General features: G+C 41.5%; 1 protein-coding gene across 2 annotated transcripts in view; it reads left to right on the plus strand.

Annotated features, from left to right (window-relative positions):
* The window catches only part of gpc1a (glypican 1a), a 47,205-nt gene continuing 25,146 nt past the window's right edge, over window positions 1-22,059 (plus strand). The window contains exons 1-2 of one of the 2 annotated variants that reach the window (XM_079575607.1): window positions 1-216; window positions 350-566. In XM_079575607.1, coding sequence (XP_079431733.1) covers window positions 422-566 — 145 coding nt within the window. In that variant the 5' untranslated portion in view covers window positions 1-216; window positions 350-421. The remainder of the gene's footprint in view (window positions 217-349; window positions 567-22,059) is intronic. The other variant, XM_079575608.1, reaches the window with a different exon arrangement.

The raw sequence follows: 22,059 nt of genomic DNA on the forward strand, positions 1-22,059 counted from the left end.
GATAAAACCTGCACCGGGCTCGAACACCTGCTCTCGCTGCCACACTCCTTGCTTTGCTCTGCCTTTTGTCTCGGGCATCTCCGCAGCCCCTGCACTGACTCGGTGGCGGTGGGAGAAGCCGGAGCATCAGCGGCGCCAGACGGGGTGAACCTGACTCCCACGAGCCGCGCGTCGCAGCCTCTTCTCCCGCAGGAACCGTGCAGCCACGCGCCGGTTGTACGGATCCCCGGTTGTCTCGTTACGCGACTTTTCACTGTTTTTGGCTTATTTTTCTTTCTTCTTTAAACTCTGCGCTTCTTAAAACAACAATAACAAAACTGCTTTACAATCTTGGAACTTGAATCACCAGGATTTCTCGCCGACTTTGTGTGGAGGAGACGCGATCCACAGAGGCGGTCAACGACACCTGGGGAGAGGGAAGATGCGGGCGCTCGTGTTGCTGCTGTCCCTGTGCACGGGAGCAGTCGGCCCAGTGAGGGGGGCGGACCGGAGCTGCTCGGACCTGCGGCAGTTCTACACCGGGAAGGGCTTCACTTTGGCCGGGGTCCCGCAGAACGAAATCTCCGGTGAGTTGACGGAGGCGCCGCATCCCCCTACACCACCTCCCTCTGTATGTGTAATATCCGCTTAGATTATGATTGATGGGCTTGCAGCAGCCATAAATTGCACAATGGGATGGCTTGTCTTCTTTAATTGCTTTGGAGTGCATCTTTATTGTGTTATACCTGTTTATGGTTTAGAGGCAGTTGCAATATGGGCCTTTTGGCGGTTCCAGAGGATATTGACTTCATTCCATGCTATAAATCTCCTTATAAAACTTGATTAGTTCAGCTTCCACAGCTATATACATACTTTAATAGCCCCCAAGCCACTTACTCTTGTATTACCTGCACATGCATGGCTGCAATACCCTCTTTCTCTTATCGTCCCTTTCATTAATGAACTATACCCCTTTGTTACACCCCGTCCCGCTGATGTATTGGCCCATACAGCGCTTTCTGGAGCATTTTCATTGTTCCTTGAGCAAGCTGGGGTTGGCATTGCAGGCAGGTGGGTGTGAGCATGCCATGTGTCTTCCAAAGCTATTGCATTTTGTCCATATGAGCGTTTGTCAGTGTCCAGCTTTTGATATTAAGTCCTGTTGGAAAATCTAGATTCACTTTTCGCCAGTAACTGAGCTGTGTGTTGCTTAGGAGGACTTTGCAGTAATGTATGGCAGTGGAGGGGATATTTATTGTTTGCTCTGCCGGTGTGAGACTGTGACTAGATGCTGAGATTTGCATAAGCTAATAATTTAGGCATGCTGCGGGCAAACCCGGCGGCGGATTTGCTTTTGCAGGTTTACAATTTGTGAAGCAACAGTGGTGAAGGAGGAAGAATGGAATACAGGTGTAAGGTTGTTGTTGAGAACATTGTGGGAGAGGAAGTGTGATTCTGTGGCGCTGATTCCTTCATCCTGGTGTGTTTACTAAATTGTAATGCTCAATTCCGAATGAAAATGCTCTACCATTCTCTGTTACATAGATGGATATGAGCTACACGTCACCACAACGCTACTTTAATGAGGTCCGATGCGTGTACAAAAACTGTTCAGTCATTGGCAAAAGACGGCATCCACTGCTCTGATCATCAAAAACTCAATAATGCAGAAAAGGAACACACTCCAAGACGGGCCGTGAATTAACTGTGTCCAGGAATGTTGAATAAGACCATTGCGTTCATCAACAAACCCTGCTGGCAAGTCATTATGCATTGGCACTAGATGCAATGTTGAATCTAAGCTATAACTCAATCATAAAAGGAACATTTAACACAGTTAATAGCTTTCCACATAAATCAAAGGCGTCTTCCATCAAAACATGCCTCCAGCTTCCAAGAACAAATAAATACTTTTACCGGCACCGCCTTATACAGTTCTCTAAAATAGGACACACTTGAAAAGATCTGATGGTATTGGTATTCCGGTGCAAAATTTCACCCGCTCATGTTATTCGTTCAGCCTTGAAACCAAGCTCGTCAGGCTCGTCATGTGTTTAATCAATGTGTCAATTGCTCACCAGTCACATAATCAATGGGTGAGATATCCAGGCGCTCAATCAACCAGCCAATCAGATCCCACGTCATTCATTCAGCTCCTGTCACCAGCCCATCAAGTGAGCCAGCCTGCTATATTATAAATGCATCACATACTCGTATTAGAGCTGCTGGAACAATGTCAAATCAAATCAAAATTGCAATTTGAATGGTTTAAGTGTAGTCAGTCTGAAAATGTAATGTTCAGAGAAGAAATATCCTTGTATCTTCTTGAGGAAGGGCTGGACAATTATAGAGTAAATATATATATAGAATATCCATGTCCAAATATCTATCTAGCATAAATCGCAAAATGTGTCGTTTGGCCTTTAGAAATCACGTTTCTTCTGGGGAAGACTGAAAAAGAAAGAAGTATTTGATTTCATTCGAAGGTTGTATCATGTCAAGAAAGCGGCCTAACGGTGCCACCATAGTTATTCAATATCTCGCATTTGTCGAGGCGGGAGTGACAGCTTTGGACGTACAGACAGGTAGCAGACAGCAGAGGCAAATCAAAGCCGAGAGGAGAGCGGTGGGCTGACAGACATGCAGCCAGTGAGTCACCCCAGGACCCCGCGCTGTGATTGGGTGACAAGTTGATCAGGCCAGACATCACAAGTTTTTTCCTTAGCCCGTAGTGATGTGACGTTCGGGACCAAATCAGATCTCGTGGACGGTTCTGGGACTTGTGAGGTTTGAAAGGATCTCCATTGTGAAAAGAGACAAATGTTTTTCTTTCCGTTTCATGCCATTGTACAGAGACGGCAACTCGACGTACACAAGAAACAGCATGACAACATAGCAGACGACTCAAAATGAAGCTTTATGTATTATTTGAATGGCTGAAATGAGCAAATCGCAATAATTTAGGTAGAACAATTTCCGCTGCAAACGCCAACATATTCCCGATAATGTCCTATGTTTGTATAAAACCTGCTAACCCTGTAATTTAAACCACTAAAAGCATGTACATAGAATCTCGTATCCCAATGATTCAGTTCTCATTTAAAGAAGCCTGAATCCCATGACTATCCTTCCCATCATAAACTCATGTTTCCCTGACAGACGGTAAAACAAAGTGCTCCTTATACCCAGCAGGACCTTGATCCTGCTGTAGTTACGTTGAGCCGAGGCGATGCCCAAAATGAAACTCATCGCAACTGGCATTCCAGACAAGAGCGAAGGCAGCAATAATACTACGTCCCCGCAATCTTGTCTCTTCTCCCAGGGTTGGTAATTTTAGATTTCCAGTCGGAATGGAGATAACAGTTTTTTTTTTTTCTGTATTCTCCGCTATTCCCATTGCGGAGATATAGGAGCATCGCGGGCCACAGCTTCCCATGTAAACACAGCTGCCTGACTTAGCCATGTTTATATTTGAGAAGAATCAGATGATGCCAAGAAGGAACCTGTTCAATCAGATTCCATCACAATGACTTTAAGTACCCCCTCTCCGCAAAGGAGCATAACGTTAGCAAAAGGATGAATGATTAGTGTTGTGTTTACACTGTGGGATGGAATGTTGTGGAGGTAGGTTTTGCGGCTATTGGATCATTTGTTTATTGCATTTTTTTTAAATTGCTCTCCAGTCAGATCAAACCATGAGCATTAGCTTACAGTGTCAGTGGAACATTGGGCCGACTTTTGCACCTTGTTCACACCACCCACAGTCAACAAAACGGGATGTATTGTATTGTATCATGAGAGTTACCAACATAATAATAGTACCGTGTTTTCCGGACTATTAGTCGCTCCGGAGCATAAGTCGCACCAGCCACCTCGGTGCACCATTGACAAGCCTCTCCCGGCAGCATGTTGTTCAAGCACCCCTTTGCGAACTGGTTCCTCCAGCTTCTAGCCCGCGATTAGCTTTTTTTGTTTTCTTCATTGCAGTAAGAGCAACCTACGCTTTTCGCCGGTCCTTCACAAGTTTCACGCTCACTCTACACTTTCTTGTGAATGTGAAATTATATATTTTGATATATAAGTCGCACCTGACTATAAGTCGCACCCCCAGCTAAACTATGAAAAAAAAAGTGTGCCTTATCGTCCGGAAAATACGGCAGTAGTATTCATCCAAGAACCTTCCTCCGCTCTGACCATCCCCTGGTCTAGAATACTGATCTGGTGCCAAATTTCGTGGCACCAAAAACAAACTGAAGTCTCCTTTATAGCTTGTTTTATGTATCCTTTTTTATATCCCCGGCTCGCAGCCTCATTCATCCAGAAGTGTAAATAGCTGTGGACAAATAGAGGTGCGCGTGGGGCTCTTTTGAGTGCGATTATCACTCAGAGCAGTAAACACGCGCGCAGATGCTGCAGCCCTGTGGCCTTCCTGTGCACTGGGAGGAACAAACACTTCCCTAATGATTCAAGACAAAGCCCAGCTGTTAGCAGTCAGCGCCGCTTCACAATTAGCACCAAGTAAGGAAGAAATATACAGTGATGGAGAGGGTCACTTCAGTTTGTGGACAGGAACACAGCTTTGACTTTCGGCAAAGGCAAAAGGGTTTAAATAAAAACATTGCGGTATTTGATAGCTGTCTCGTAAACTATTTCAACATAATAGGGTCCATTTATTGGACGCAAATTGATCTTGCATTTTTGTTTTGAGCTGTGTTGGCAAACCTGGCAAAGACCTGAGCAATCTTGCAATATATTGTACCTTTAGCAATATTTGGGTGATATGTTGTGAAGCCCTACACCGTTTTACGCTTATGCAATTTCAAAGGAAGTTCGGCTCAGGATTTCTGAATAAAGTCGTCTGTTTGCTGCCAGCTGTAGAGACAAGTGCACACATGTATTCAAACCGATCAATCAGGTTTGGAGTGGGGAAATTTGTGCTTGTGGCGGTTCAAGTGTTAGAACAATGGTAATTCATAACGACATTATGTTGCTCAATTAGCTATGGTAAGCAGGGTTGACATTGTCTGGAGATTTTAAGCGTTTAGTCACTCAAAAACTTGACCCTCATGTAGCCTTTGTACCACCTAAATGCAAGATTTAGGCAGTGTTCAATTTGTCTTAGATCTAAATTAAAAGTGAACATAGCAGGGGTATCTGAATCTACGACATATTCTTTTTATTGGCTAAAGATCAACTATCAAAAGTTTGTTTAAGCCAAAGTTTGTGTGAAAACTCAAAAACATGTTTTTTTGTGTGAGTGGAAAGCAGGCTGTCTAAGATAAGATATTCTTTGTAATATGACTATAGCAGATGCTCTACATTCCTCCTGTGTAAAAAAAAAAAGCCCATTCTTCTCCTATAGTCCCATCTTTTGTCCTGTGGCCTAAGCAGCAGCTCAATGGAAGTCATCTTTCCTGCTGCCTGCCTCTCTGTCTTTGTGCCTGCAAGCGATTCTAACTTACACATTCACCGTGTCAATAGGTAAAGACTAGCTTTTCCTATAGAACATGGTTAAAAGTGGGTGAAAGCCAATACCTTCTCCAGGGAAGACACTTAGGTTCATTCATACCTGCATTGTCTGAGGGGAGCAGCACACACCCATGTTATCGAATAACAGGCTGAAAAAAACAAAAAAGAGTGTCCTGGTCCATACAGAGGGCTGTAAACCGGCATGCTCCAGATGTACTGTCCTGAGGTGTCAGGTGATGATGGACGTGCGTATGGATTTTGGAGTGCCGTGTTGTGTGCTGAAGTCGTCAACTGGAGTGTGTTGTTTAAAAAAAAAAACACTTGATAAACCACTAATGCCACGGCTTTAGGCCTGCTTTTTTCTGTAGTTATGGAATACAATTTTAAGTTTTGTCCGTTGGTATGTATGTAAAAGCAGATATTTGTGGAAAAAAGACCTCTCACCCAATAAATAAAATTGAAATACAAGCATTTATTTTATGACAAACATGTGCCTCACCTCTCCTAAGACATGACTGCAACTTTACCAGGAGTGGGTATGTCTCCGGCTCATTGGGACCACGTTTTGTATTGATGGCAACAGTATAGTTCAAAATGTTACCCAGTGTGCCTTTAATTACAAAGCAATTAAATCTATTGTGTGAGAAATGTGTCAGGAAAGTTATAGGAATGAGTTTGAACATTTTTGTGCTCCCTCTGTCATTGTTTTCATGTGTCCTTGGACCTGTCACTTGCCGTCCCCCCCTGATCAGGGGATTAGGGTTATGGTTAGGGCTAGGAACGGCAAATGTGATGCAAGTTGTGTTTCACTTACACGGATCTCACATTTTAGAAACTAGAAGGTCTTGGCTTCCAAATGAGGCATCGCGCTGGCATATAGGCTGTAAGCCCTGCAAGTCAATACGTTGTGAGATTTGGATATTCGTAATTGCTAACCCTAAACTTAACCCTAACCCCTAACCCTAACTAAGGAGGTAGCAGGTTAAGTACTAATGAAAATGTATTCCTCTTAAATATGCAAAATGAGTTATCGTCTAAACATAGTCTCTTTACATAGTAGAAGAGTATCTATGTTGTAACCCGTGCTTTCATCTATATAACTTTAGTAACTTTTTAAACTCATGCACAGTGATGTCGACATTTGCAAGAGCTTCTAAAATCTATTCTATTTTCTACAATCACACAAACCTAGCTCAGGCATTATAGACTCAACCCCCAAATGTATTAATTTCCAAATCTTGTTGACATATTGGCAATGACACTCTCAAGGTCTTATTGAAGTGATTTTGTCTGGTCGATTATGTCTGAAACGTGGATCCGTTTTTTGTTTTTTTTTCCGAAATCAAGATGTAAAGTCAGTCACTGAGACATTGGGTGAGAGTTGGCAGGGAAGGTCTATGAAGGGTGAAGTGATGCTGAGAGCTGATTAGTAGTAAATACACAGTGGGCACCTGCATGAATATGGATGGGGGCCAGTCGGAGTGATCATGAATGAATCAGATGCTGCCAGCAACAGAGGATTTGCCCAGGCTAATGCCTATTGATCGGAGAATGGGAAAGAAAACAGCCTTTGCTTTAGTCAGTCTGAACGAAAGTCGAGTTGCTTACCTCTGCTTCAATCAGGTTTAACAACGTGATGACCAACTATAGCAAACTCCAGCAGTTTTAGCGGCGGTAGCTCGAACACTCGTACAGTACATCACCTTTTCACCAATGTTGCGTTGCCATTTGTCACCTCATGCTCTTACTATTGTATGTTTGTCTGCCTGACTTCATAAGTGGTGTAACTTCACATATGGCTTGAAACATAAATATTTAAATGGTCCATACGTGCGGTGCAGGTGGCCTGAGCGTTTTTACGTGGGCGTGAGCACGGAAATTGATACTGTCCATCATGTGTCAGCCATCTCATGCTCACTCGGGCGAACGGTGAAAACGCCACCAAGTGGAACAGAGCGGCCCGTCCACACAAACACCAGGGAGGGGCCGGCCGATCAAACCAAGTGCCCAAGACTGTAGTCCGCCATGTCCACTTTTACATTAGGTTTCAGCCCACACACTTTGGAAAGTTTCAAACAATATATCCTTGTGCTGGGATGGGTAGAGCCATGCGTGCATTGCAGCCGAAGATTACACCAGGTTGTCGAAATTGTGGTATTAAAAAAGAAGAATGTTATTTATAGGGGGGGGGACAGCATATAGCTCTCTGCTAATTCATGACATCGACATAACTACATCCTTTCATCATTTACTCAGGCTTGAAACATTGCACTGGGAGGATGTCTCACTGTTTGCAAGAAGTGCAGTGTGCGGGACAGTCTTCTCCACAAATGCGAATACTCTTCTGAAACCCGACCTAAATGACCTTGGAAATCTAATCTAAAGCCATGATCAAAATGAGTGCCGTTTGGATTTGATGAACTGACATAGAGATTTACCCAGATATATCTATGGCTGAAGCCGCTCAGCCGCATTAAGCTTGAACTATCAAAGTAAAATCGCTATTTGAACAGACCGTGCAGTTTTTTCTTTCTCCTACCTTCTTCGTCAGGTCTTGCGCACGATCGAAGGGGTGTGTGAGTGTGTGTGTTCGCGTGTGTGTGTGAGGGCAGGGAGGGGTATGGGAGAGGGAGGGGTCGGTGAAAATGTGTTAAAAGCAGCGTTGTGAATCTTTCATGATGTCTGATGCAGCAACACGAGGGCGAGACAGGCGGGGATACAGAGAGGATGAGAGGATGAGAGCCGGCCATGGAGGAGCATGACAAGGCGCTGGAGAAACCTCTGGCTCCGGCCTTTTGAATGCACATGTGCAGATGGGAGGGTTAGAGATGTTAAATACAGGCCGGCGGGAATAGGCAGTATATAGCCGCTGAAAAGACTGTTATCTCTATAGCTTCAATCGAATATTTTGTCCCCGCCGCACATGTTTCATTTCAGTCTGTTGATCTATATTAAAAGCAACTACTGCTTTATGGCGCACACACAAATCATTACTAGACAGTTATAGAATACACAATACATTTTTAGTGGTTTGGAATGTGTCTTGCTCTACAACCTGCATGTTATTCTATGGCTTTGACACTCTATTTTGGCTGTACTTCAAAAAGGAAGAAAACACAAGGAAACCAACAGCCGTTCACTATCGAAAAAGTCAATTCCTTGTTCAAACATCGCATTCCCCCGTCTCTTAAAACCGTTATTCACACAAGTGACTATTTCGAAAACAATCTGCATGAATTACCATATTTCCCCCATTAAAATGCCAATTGCCCGTGTAGTTCCTTCTTTATAGACATCGGGGCCATATAACAATGCTGCTTTATGGCTCCACATTGACATTCGACTCTTCCACGTGGCGCGATGCCGCCGAAAGAGCTGGTGGAGAAAGCAGATTAAACTCCTCTATAGTCAACATGTAATCACGTAATGCTGATAAATGCCAGGGTCACGGGGAGGCGTCCTGCTTCTTTATGATGATCACATATTATAGGAGAGCCGGGTGAAAGGAGGAAGGCACCAGGGAACCGGGGCGAGAATCGCTCAATGCCTTAACATCAATCTTTGCGGTAGAAATCAATGCGGCGCAAACATGGACTGTTTCTCGATAACCTCTGTCTATTCGGATCATCTGCATTCGGGCTGCGCGCTTGCTTCCTCCGTAACCATCAATGCTCCTCCCGGTTCAACACGTCCTTACAACCACCACCAAGTTTGATGCGATCGTTATTTTTCCCCAAAAAATCTCCCGCCCCACATCCGCTTGGTTCACACCTCCGTGCACCACCACCTTTTTTTCCTCTTGACTTACTAATGCTATTTTTACGTGCTGCCCGCTCCTCCATCTGTTCTTGAAGTGAAGAGATGAGTTGTGTGTGTGTGATGTGCTTCATGTGCTAAAGCTCTGTTTAAAGCGGCACATAAACAGTGTCTAGCGCCTGCTTGAGAGGCGGCATACGGGCCGTGTTCATCGCAACGTGGAAGGAATGATTTATCGCGTGGTGCGCGGCTCGGATGAAGGCGTGCGCATGAAGGGAAATCAAGTGTGGAGCAGGTGCTTCAAAAAGAAGATTCGCCTAAACCCCAAACACTCATTTAATTCATCATTTCTCTACTTTCAGTTTGAATCCATTTAAGGCTTCTTTAGGTGTTAGTTCTAGTTATTGTCAGTAGAAGTCAAAAAGAGATGGTTATGTTCTTAGCAAAAGTTTTGTTTTGTTTTGGTCTCAGTCGTGGGGTCTGGGGCAAATGTATGCAAACTTAACAATGCTTTTAATTTAAAGCAGTACTAAGTAACTTGTTTACCTTAATAAATCCTTTTCGTGGTCCTTCTGGGGGTAATACAAGTGTTAATGGGATAAGGTTAGGGGGTCTTTCATTTCCCCCTGGTGCCTCTGACCAGAAAACCACACGACCTGGAGTCACCAATACACACTAATGGAATGACGAAGAAGAAGCTAACAGGCTAACAGGCAAAGCTAACGCTAGCGCCACTTAAACAGTATTTACAGCCATGTTTGAGTGAAAAACATTATCTCCATTGTGTAATTGGATGCACAATATCTCTCTCTCCCTTTGTCTTTTTTGGCAGCGTTGTATTTACTCTCACAGACAATTAATAAGTAAAAAAAACGCAACATGCTAGTACACCTGCAGTGGCGCTTATGGCCTCTCGGGGCATGAGTTTCTTACAGTAGTTCTGCTTTAATGATTGGAGCAAATTGTGACTTTGACTCTTCTCTCGATATAGTTTCATTTATGTTATAGACGTGTTTGTTTTCCAGTCCAGATACAGTATATGCCTATTCACAACGTTAGTGGCACAAACCAGTATTTTATATATTCACAAAACAGCATGACCTGATATCAAAACATTTGCCAATGATTAACAAATTGACATGCATCTTTGTATGTTATTCCTATTCTCTACTGTCTCCTGCATTCTCATCACAATTACATCATTTTTCTTTCACTCAGAAATGTTCTGACAGGTAAAATCCCATTTTATCTGGCAACATTGCAACAGTATATGCCAATATAGGAAAGAAGGTGTAGGTGTTCTGTCAGCACTCCTCATGGCATTTTCTCATTGCGAGAGGAATTCTTTATGAGGGCTGGAAGGGAACAGCGGTCGAGAGGGGACTTTCCAATTCTAAATTTCACCCATTTCTCTAAAGATATACATGGAAATGGTTGAATGTAACTTTGGATTTTTTCCCCCTAATAATATAGTCAAGCTAGTATGATCATACAGTACTATGTTGATAAGACAACTAAACATGAAGCCTTATAAGCTTAATAATGAGTGGATCTGTCTGCATAGTGAATCTTTATTTCAGCTTGTTTGAAATGGCTGTCATGTTATTTCGAACAGTAATTTGAGGTATAGGACACAATCCCCTCGATGTTATCTTCAGATGTATTCCGGGGATTTTGAGGTTTTTGGGCCACTTGGAAACAAAGAACCCCCTGATCTACGCAAGGGCAGGTTTGAATTATGCATTGATGCACTTAAGTCAGTAATATACAGGAAAGGTTTCAAATCGATATCCCTAAATGTAAATATTTTTTTACAATCACCTGCAGTGTCTCTCCTGAAGGAGCTCACTGTGGGCTCTGCTTTCCGTCTGACACACCACAGTGCTGAGCGGCTTCCTGTGAACGCCCGACTCCTCCTGACTCCACGGTTATTATTAGGCCCAGACCAAAGGAGAGCAGACCATGCTGTGGTGTGGAACAGAGCCGAGTGAGGGAGTGATGGATATTAAACATTCACATTGAGAGGTCATGCCTAAAATAAACAGGTGGAATCAGTACTCTGCATGATCTGTCTTAAGTGCCACACTGCCACTACTAATTATTAGGAAATGATCTTTTATACCTATTTTGATAATATTGTATGAACACACATTGAATCTAACCACTACATTATTGCATTACACAACTTTTGCTATTGTTGATGTCCTTTTGATCATGCTGGCTTTCAGTACACCAAAATCATTAGTTTCCCTCCCACTTCTGCTTCTGCTCTCCCTATAGTATTAAAGCCTTGGAGAAACAGTGCCAGGCAGGAGATGGCTTAGAAGCGTGCCTCTGGGGCATGGATTGTCAGGTGTGATCGACAGCTCTCTGGGCTGCTGTCAGCTTCAGAGTCACACCTCCAACTTCTATTGATAGAATCGGGTTACACCATTGACATACTCCTGGTGGAGTCGAGCTTTGAACCTGCACATTACTACCTTAGACCTCAGGATGCACTCCGAACATCAGTGGACAGGTTATCACAGGCACAGATTGATTAACCAAAAATAACTTACTCCCATTTTAATATGACAATACACAAGCTGAAGTTTGAGATTTGCTGACTCCTTGTTCATGTGTTGCAGCTTTGGCACTGAAGGACCAATGTGAGTAATGTTCAAATTCAACCAACTAAATATGATTGGATAGCACAAGCGAATAGAGTAAATCACGTTTGGCGACTACACCAATCTTCTTAAGGGAGTGACCTCGGACATGGTTCATTTTACAAAATTAAAATAGAATAATTAATGTATTTTTAAATTCTGCTGTTATGTTACAACATTCTTCAAATGCTTTAAAAGCCAATCTGAAGCTAACATTGATGTGAAATGACTTGTCTTTTCTGCCTGTAACAGTATTTAATGGGCAGTTGGCTCAGTGGTTACAGGTGCACAGTCACCAGGGGAGACATTACACCATTATGGCTAATCACAGGGTACTTTGTGAGTATGCTCATCGAACCCCAACAGAGCTTAGCAGCTTTATTACCTGAATGAGAAAAGAAAATGAAGCAACTGCAAGCACCGTTGCCACACGAAGGGTGTCGAGTCCTGGCACACACTCACAGAACAGATAAGATCACAGTGCTGTATAATCCTGGTCTGATCCTGAGAGGATGACCGGGCGCTAGTCCTAAAAGGTGTGACTGTCCTGACTCGGCAAAGTGACGCAAGGGATTTCAAATGGCAACTGACTTATTACTTACTAACTCACCGCACGATTTGGCGGAGAACGTATTGTGATGGGATTTGCTATTTGAAGATGCCTTTTACAGTCACTGTATGTGGCCATACCGCCTATGTATGTAGCCATACCGCCTATGTATGTGGCCATACCGCCTATGCTCTGCCCAATCCCGTCAGACCTTGGAAGCTAAGCAGGGAAGGGCCTGGTCGGTACTTGGATGGGAGACCGTTTGGGAACACCAGGAAGCCTAGCGAATGTAATGCGTGAGTGAGTGAGTGGTGGTGGTCGGAGGGGCCGATGGTGCAGACTGGTTGCCTCGCTTCCGTCAGTCTACCCCAGGGCAGCTGTGGCTACAATAGTAGCTTACCACCACCGGGTATGGAGTGAATGAATAGTGCAATGTAAAGCGTCGTTGAGTGTCCAGAAAAGTGCTATATAAAACCAATGCATTATTATTATTATTTCTTACTCACTGACTTATTACTTACTTACTCACTGACTTATTACTTACTAACTCACTCACTTATTACTTACTTACTCACTGACTTATTACTTACTTACTCACTCACTTATTACTTACTTACTCACTGACTTATTACTTACTTACTCACTGACTTATTACTTACTAACTCACTCACTTATTACTTACTTACTCACTGACTTATTACTTACTAACTCACTCACTTATTACTTACTAACTCACTCACTTATTACTTACTTACTCACTCACTTATTACTTACTTACTCACTGACTTATTACTTACTAACTCACTGACTTATTACTTACTAACTCACTCACTTATTACTTACTTACTCACTGACTTATTACTTACTAACTCACTCACTTATTACTTACTAACTCACTCACTTATTACTTACTTACTCACTCACTTATTACTTACTTACTCACTGACTTATTACTTACTAACTCACTGACTTATTACTTACTAACTCACTGACTTATTACTTACTTACTCACTCACTTATTACTTACTAACTCACTGACTTATTACTTACTAACTCACTCACTTATTACTTACTTACTCACTCACTTATTACTTACTAACTCACTCACTTATTACTTACTTACTCACTCACTTATTACTTACTAACTCACTGACTTATTACTTACTAACTCACTCACTTATTACTTACTTACTCACTCACTTATTACTTACTAACTCACTGACTTATTACTTACTAACTCACTCACGTATTACTTACTTACTCACTGACTTATTACTTACTAACTCACTCACTTATTACTTACTTACTCACTTATTACTTACTAACTCACTGACTTATTACTTACTAACTCACTCACTTATTACTTACTTACTCACTGACTTATTACTTACTAACTCACTCACTTATTACTTACTTACTCAATGACTTATTACTTACTAACTCACTCACTTATTACTTACTTACTCACTGACTTATTACTTACTAACTCACTCACTTATTACTTACTAACTCACTCACTTATTACTTACTAACTCACTGACTTATTACTTACTAACTCACTCACTTATTACTTACTTACTCACTGACTTATTACTTACTAACTCACTGACTTATTACTTACTAACTCACTGACTTATTACTTACTTACTCACTGACTTATTACTTACTTACTCACTTATTACTAACTTACTCACTCACTTATTACTTACTAACTCACTGACTTATTACTTACTAACTCACTCACTTATTACTTACTTACTCACTGACTTATTACTTACTAACTCACTCACTTATTACTTACTTACTCACTGACTTATTACTTACTAACTCACTCACTTATTACTTACTAACTCACTGACTTATTACTTACTAACTCACTGACTTATTACTTACTTACTCACTGACTTATTACTTACTAACTCACTGACTTATTACTTACTTACTCACTGACTTATTACTTACTAACTCACTCACTTATTACTTACTTACTCACTGACTTATTACTTACTAACTCACTCACTTATTACTTACTTACTCACTTATTACTAACTTACTCACTCACTTATTACTATCTTACTCACTCACTTATTACTTATTAACTCACTCACTTATTACTAACTTACTCACTCACTTATTACTTACTTACTCACTCACTTATTACTTACTAACTCACTGACTTATTACTTACTTACTCACTGACTTATTACTTACTAACTCACTCACTTATTACTTACTTACTCACTGACTTATTACTTACTAACTCACTCACTTATTACTCACTTACTCACTCACTTATTACTTATTAACTCACTCACTTATTACTTACTTACTCACTGATTTATTACTTACTAACTCACTGACTTATTACTTACTAACTCACTGACTTATTACTTACTTACTCACTGACTTATTACTTACTAACTTACTCACTTATTACTTACTAACTCACTCACTTATTACTTACTAACTCACTCACTTATTACTTACTTACTAACTCACGTATTACTTACTAACTCACTCACTTATTACTTACTAACTCACTTATTACTTACTAACTCACTCACTTATTACTTACTAACTCACTCACTCACTCACTTATTACTTACTTGCTTACTTACTCACTCACTAGTTATCCACTCACTCACTCACTCACTCACTCACTCACTAACTACTCAGCTGTATACAGTAAAAAAGTAAAGACTTTGTTTGACTTTGACTTTTTGCAGCATTTCCAACACTTCAATTCCTGCTAAAGCATGTAATCATTGACAGTGAGCTGAGAGTGAATTCTGGGATGTAAAAATGTATAAGCGAGGGCCGCTCGATTTGGCGGAGAACGTATTGTGATGGGATTTGCTATTTGAAGATGCCTTTTACAGTGCGTATTTTAGAGATGTCCAGGAGCATTGCTTTTGGGTGAAGGCTGAAATATGAAATGCCAAACTAATACAAGAATCAATGCCAATGCTGGAAAGTAAATAAGCTAAACTACACCATATGCATTTCAGATCATATTTGTAGATGTCGAAACTCCAGGGTTGATGACTTTGAGAGACTTTGAGACTTTGAGAGACCAGTTACTTAAGTGTTTTTGCAATGCCTATACCGCCGCCTTTCTCTTCTGCTTTTGTGCTTATGAGGCACAGAAATAGCATATAATTAGATTGTTGTGAGAACTGTGCATGCTTGTTAGAGAGAGTGAGAGACTTAACTTCATGAAGCTTGCGCCTGTCTCTTTGCAGTTTGTTTTTATCATCTTGACCTCCCGAGTGTGCCCACCGAAGCTATTTCCTTGTTATTTTTATGGCATTTGCTTTATTAGATACTGCACCTTCGGGAGTGACAGAAAGGTTTATTTGGTCGAGGTGGCAAACGGTATAAAATAAGCTCCTTGGCTCATAAAGGTTTTAAGATATAGAATAAAATAGTCAAAGTCTGTAGCGCACAACCGACTACATCGCCAGCGCACAAAGCAAGGGTCATGGGAAGTATGCGATTTAATGTCAGTGTATCTGTATGTACCGTTTGCTTCATGTCTCTTGAATACAGTTTTGAACTTTCGACTTGGTCATTGAGTTTTCATTGCTACCACTTGCCTTCCGTACCGTTTTTCATTGAAAAGTCGCGTCATAAAGTAGTTTCATTATTGGCTAGGGCTTTTTTGAATGCCTATTAACCTACCAGTATGCGAAAAAGTCCCACTGTGTTAAAGGTTAGTGGACGTATCTGCGCCAATAACATGGTATAATGAGTTTGACTGAGCGCTGCTTTTGTTTGCTTTGAAAGTCGGACTCCTCTGATCATGCGGTATGGTGCCACTTCCATTCACTTTCTCCTGAGTGCTGACACTGAGGACTTGACCTGGAAAAGTCCGACCCGGCATGGCGACCTAATGTTCCCCCTGCTTTGGAGATTTGCTTGGTCCCCCCGCTGAGAAAGAGCAGAGCCGGAGGGGGATATGCCTCTCAAACGTCCCTGTTAACCCCTGCCCCCACTGCATGGCACAGGCATTTAGGCAGACAAACCCACGTCCTCACCTCTCGTTCACACCACCTTCTCTGCTGCTGGATTAGCGGCGGGCCGTTAATCTCCCGCTAATCCCAGTTTGTTAATCTACATGTTAGCAGTTCTTAGTGCAAAGCATGACAGCTCACCGTCCTGACCTTGCCATTGAGAGTGTAGTAAACAGTCGAAATCCTTTCGCTGGTTGGGATGTTTTTAGTTCATTGATGGTAGTTTTCTCATTTTGGTTGCTCATCGACGTAGGATAAAAGCACATAATGTTTTGTCGCCTATCGTCATAATATTGTGTTTATAATTGTGCATAATTAAGGGCTAATCTTAGTGGTCGGGTCAACCTTTGCCCCTATGACCTAGTGCTCTGGCATTAACTGCATACTTGTACATATGTGCAGTGTGCACACACAAATGCCTTTAGATCAAGCGTCACCAACGCCATGCCCGCAGGCTTCTTCAGTCGTCTGTGGGACTTGTCCTAATAGAATTCTGGCTGAAGTTTACTCTTTTGCTGTCTGACTTCTTGAATATACAGTGTTCTTTGTTCTTGTGACTCACTAATTGTTGAAAAGAATACATTTGTGACACAATAGCTAATAATACCTATGAGCTCTCATCTTTCAAAAGGTTGATGAATACTTTATCACCCAGCCGCAGTGTCATTGAGTTTCATTGCCATTGTCTGCATCTTACATTTTGTTGTTTTTCCTCAGCAGTTTTTGTGACTTCACTTTTTTGAACCTGAAATATTATAGTTTAAACATTATGTAAAATGTTCATATCTACAATCTAGTACAGTATAGTTCAATAGTCCAATCTTTACAACTTCTCTCAAATACCTCTATAAAGGATTATGGTAAAAAGTATTGAGTGTCTATACACACTGTACAGTCTATGTAGACTGTAAATAAAATGTAAAAAGATCTGTTCCTTTTCTGACCCTTTGAGGTTGCAGCTAGTGTAGTCCTGTCTTGCAATGACTTGAAATAATTCCACATACGTGTGTTAAATGTTGGTGTTCTGACATGTTTATTCCCTGAACTTCCCGCTGACTAAATCCTTATTCATTCTGTAATAAAAGTTGCTTGGAAGGTTCTTGTAGAAAGAAAAAAGAGAATTTAGCTGCTCTGTAAGCATACCCTCAGAAAGGGAAACCTGTGGTCACATGTAGCTCACACAGTGAAAGGGAGTAAAGGTAGTCGTTAGTTTAAGAGCCTCTAACTGTTGCAGAAATGACATAGAATTATGGTATTATAAGGCTGTGCTGGTGCCGACACACAGTGGGCAGGAGACAGGCCTCACTGGGAGGTGGACTATTTTTAGTGTGTTATGATATGAAACTAGGCAAAGTTTCACCCGAATCATTGTATACCTCTTCACTTTCTCTCCTCTGTCTCTGCTCCCTCGTCTGCGCTACATTTGATTGTTTTTGAGGAATGTTTGAGGCTTATGGCTTGTCTCACTAATTGCACAACAATATTCTGGAATGTTAAAGTATAAATCCTTAAGAGTAAGCTTGGCTAAGAAAAAATCCTCACAGTGAAACAAAATCCACACATAGTATATGGCAAGGAGCAAAGTGACTGATGTTTTTTTTGTCAAAATACATGTACAACGTGTAGGTGGATTTGTAAAAAACTAGTTGTATAAACTAGTGGACCAAACATTGATTGCAATTATTTTCATTTTACTGGCATTTTTGTCACTTTTTGTTTCTAAATTAAGGTAAGGTATCGTCCCCATAGGTAAACTGATCCTCTGCCTCGTCAAACACGCAGTGCCGCAGGAAGTTTTGTAGTAATAGTTTGCTTTGTTCTGTGGAAAATGTATAGTTTTCTTGCAAATACCTTTTTAAATGTCAACATTGGCCGTTGTGTCTAACAGGCTGGTAATGAGGTAGTGTTATCTGCTCAAGAGCCATTTGCAGCTTGCCTCAAGTGCACTCCATTAGTGAGATATATTTATACACTCAATGTAAACTTAAATAACCCTATTTATACTTTAAGTGGCTGTATATTTCCCCATTGATAGACTGTTATTTGTGAGGGGGAAATGCGTCCTTTGCATTTGACCCATTGAGCTATAGGTTCTTCATGGTCAATAGTTCACAAAATGAGAGACAAATATTCAATCATTTGTATAATTTCAATATTGCAATAACAATACTATTGCAATATTTCACTCAACTAAATATTTTGTGATATACTGTGATCTTCTTGCAGTATGGATAGTGCGTTTCCTAAAATTGCAGTATACTGTTTCTGCATCCCATCTGAAGAAGTAGCTCATTGAGCATGTTTTGGGTCAATAGGGTGAGCCGAAGGGTAGTGTAGGTTTGGAGAAACTTTCATACACGTTAGCATTAGCTGTTTTGTTTCACCTGGAACGCTCTGAGGTCATAAGTCGTAGAGTTACCAGTTACTACCTGGAACGCACCATAACAACGTCACACAAAAAGACCCACACGGTGGAAACAATCAAAGCGCTAACAAACGAATAAGCTCTGATAGCGATTATTTGTTCATTAGTAATATTTTTGTATTTTCTTAACCCAAAGCCAAAACAATTTCCCCAGTTATATTAAACAGCATAATCTAACCACCAATGAATTGCATCTGGATAATTGTTTAATTCCATCACTGCTGCCGTGTGGACATCTGTTTGCCTTCTGATAGCGGCCAATTAGCCGCATTTCAGCTCTATTTACATGGCTTTTTGCTGTGTTTGCAATACATTTACACTCATTATTGACAGAAGCCGCGTGACAAGCTGAAGCATTGATTTGCGCGTTGGCCGGCGCGCTCAATCGCCGCTTCCTCCAAGACGAAGGGAAATATAAAGTGTCACAAAAGTGCTTTGTCAGTTATTTTTGGTTGGAATTACGCTAAATGAAGTGTCAATCAGACCACGACACAAAGGGAGTTTTAATGTAAAAATCCGAGCAGTAAGTATAGCAATTATTATGTGCTTAAGTGCGGGTTATTACTGTAGGATTGCACATTTTTCCAATTTCGCCTCCTCGCTGGATGTCTGTCTGTTTCATTAGTCTTTTATAGCCTCCCCATCTCTCCTCTTTCATCAGCCCGGCTCCTGTCCGCATTTCCTCATTTACTTAGCGGCGGATAGTAAAAAAGAAACTCTATAGTGTGCTTAGGAAGTCAAGCCATGTGGAGCGTTTTAAATCGTGCACAGGTGCCGCTAAGAGCGTCGGTACGCACTTGGGGCCCCTTCATTTAGCTCGTAGTAATTCGCCGCGGTAAGTGACAGGGTTATGGTGAAGTGCTCATTAGGAAAAAGGAAGTCGGTGAAGAAAAAAAAAAAAAAAGTCAGGTCGAAAAAGAGGGGGATAGATTCAAGGCACTGCGCTGTTTTTACTGTGCGGCAACAGGCCTTTTTGATGTGGCAGGGAGAGACACAGTGCACAGTGGTGGTAGGGGACTGCGGTTAGTGGCACCATTATTCATGAGGATGTTGGAACCGGGGAGGAAGTTGTCGTCGTGTGAAGAAGGATAAAAAAAAAAAGGAGGTCAGAGGTCAAATTTTCTTAATGTGACAGTTGCCGTGGTGGCATAACACGGGGTCACTTCCGATGGCAAAACTTTGATCGCAGCGGGAGGGGGGGGAGGAGGAGAGAGTGGGTGTTTATGGGTGAATGAGGCTCTGACATGAAGGGAATGAGTGAGAGTGCTAATGTGCAACGTCAAATCCATCATAAAAGGAGAGATTACGGATGCCTGTGTGGTCCTGTTGACTGCACGCTTTGGTTTGAGATTTGCAAAGTTTCACGGGACACTGTTGTCTACAAAGAGACGGAGTTGAACTTTCTATCTCACCGTTTTAGGTGTTGAAAGTCTATGTACGTCATGAACTGAACTGTATCCATGTCCCCAACCCCATTCTGTAAAGGTTTAGTGAGTCCCATACTACAAAATAGATCTTGGCCATATTAAAAAAACGAAACCTGTGGCGATCTGCTTTCTCATCAAGCTGTGCGTGAGTGACAGGAGGATTTAAGGAATCACAGTGAAGTATGAGCTTCCAGAAGCTGCTGGTTTGATACTGCTTGTGATGAAATGAAAAACAGCGATGTGAACCCCTTCAAAAAGAGTTTTGAGACTGGTGCAAACTTGAACTTCTCTTTACTTTCTCTCCAATCCTCGTGACTGCTTTTAAATCAAAACAATGGACACCTTACGGACGAGAGAGCTGACACAAAGGTCTATCTCCACTTAAAGTAGCGCTAAGTAACTTGTTTACCTTAATATTTCTTGTCCGTAGTCTCTCTGGGGGTAATACAAGTGTTAATGGGATGATTGTGGGGTCTTTCATCTCCCCCTGGTGTCTCTGGCCAGAAAACCACAATTGCAACTTCGCTGCCTCCAGGTAGGAGTCACCAATACACACTAACGGAATCACGAAGAAGATGCTAACAGGCTAACGGGCAAAGCTAACTGCGGCTAGCGCCACTTAAACAGTATTTACAGCCAAGTTTGAGTGAAAAAAATAAATAAATCTCCATTGTGTAATTGGATGTTCAATATCCCTCTCTCCCTTTGTCTTTTCTGTCAGAGTAGTATTTACTCTCACGGACAATTAATGAGTAAAAAAACGAAACATGCTATGACACCTGCAGTGGCGCTTATGGCCTCTAGGGGCACGAGTTACTTAGTACTGCTTTAATTTTCAAGCATTTTTAAAAATGTATATTGTAAAAGTTATAAGCCTTTTTTCAACATCAGGGTGTAGTATAAAAAATGTGATAAAGAGCGCAAGGAGAAATGGTCTGAGGCCTTGAACCGTGACGCAGAGGCAGGCATTGAGCCATTGTGCAGCTCTATTTTCACTGCCAGGCACATGCTGGCAATAACTGTTGGTCTACATCACTCGTCAACACCTACCAATCTTTTATGGCTGTTTATACTGTATGCCTTTTCTCTTCACAGCTAGACATCTGTTTAGATTTCCAAAGTGTTGGCAACAATTTGGCGTTTCATGCCAGATTCTCTTTGTGCTGCAATTCTTTCTCATTTTATTTAATTCAAGTTGCAATTTACTGTTTGATGTTAGTGGCACACAGATTAAAAAGCTCGCCCAGTTCTTTCCAGCCTAATCTGTGAAATAGGCTGATTGGTGATTAAGGATAAACCTGAACTTGCCACATGCATCATTATTTCTCACCGGTTTTGAAGCGATGGCAATAAAATCTTCTAGTTAAGACTAAGCAAAGGTTAGGGGTTTTATATAAATCCACAGTTTAACTTCTAAACGCTGCTTTTATCAGTTTGAGTAATGCTTGTGGTTGTTATATCTCTTAATTATACCCTTTTTTTTTGCTATGCTAGCCCCTTGTACGCAACTCAAATCCAACCAACTAAACCAAAAGGCAAACTTGCAACTCTCCCAACCGAGAATATCACTTTGTCAGCATCTTGAACTCACCACAGACCGCACTATACCAGTCATCTGTAAAGACTTAATGCTTTTACAGCGCCCTGATTCCACGTCGTACACTAAAAACATTCGTCTGAGTTTTTCTAGTTCAAGCTGTTACTGTGCAGTTACAATTATAAGTGCTTACTTAAAGGCAAACTGCCTAACATTTTGGATGCTACTGTTGCTAGCTATACAAAGCATGCTCCC

This window comes from Gobius niger (assembly GCF_951799975.1).
Source record: "Gobius niger genome assembly, chromosome: 17".
Lineage (NCBI taxonomy): Eukaryota > Metazoa > Chordata > Actinopteri > Gobiiformes > Gobiidae > Gobius > Gobius niger.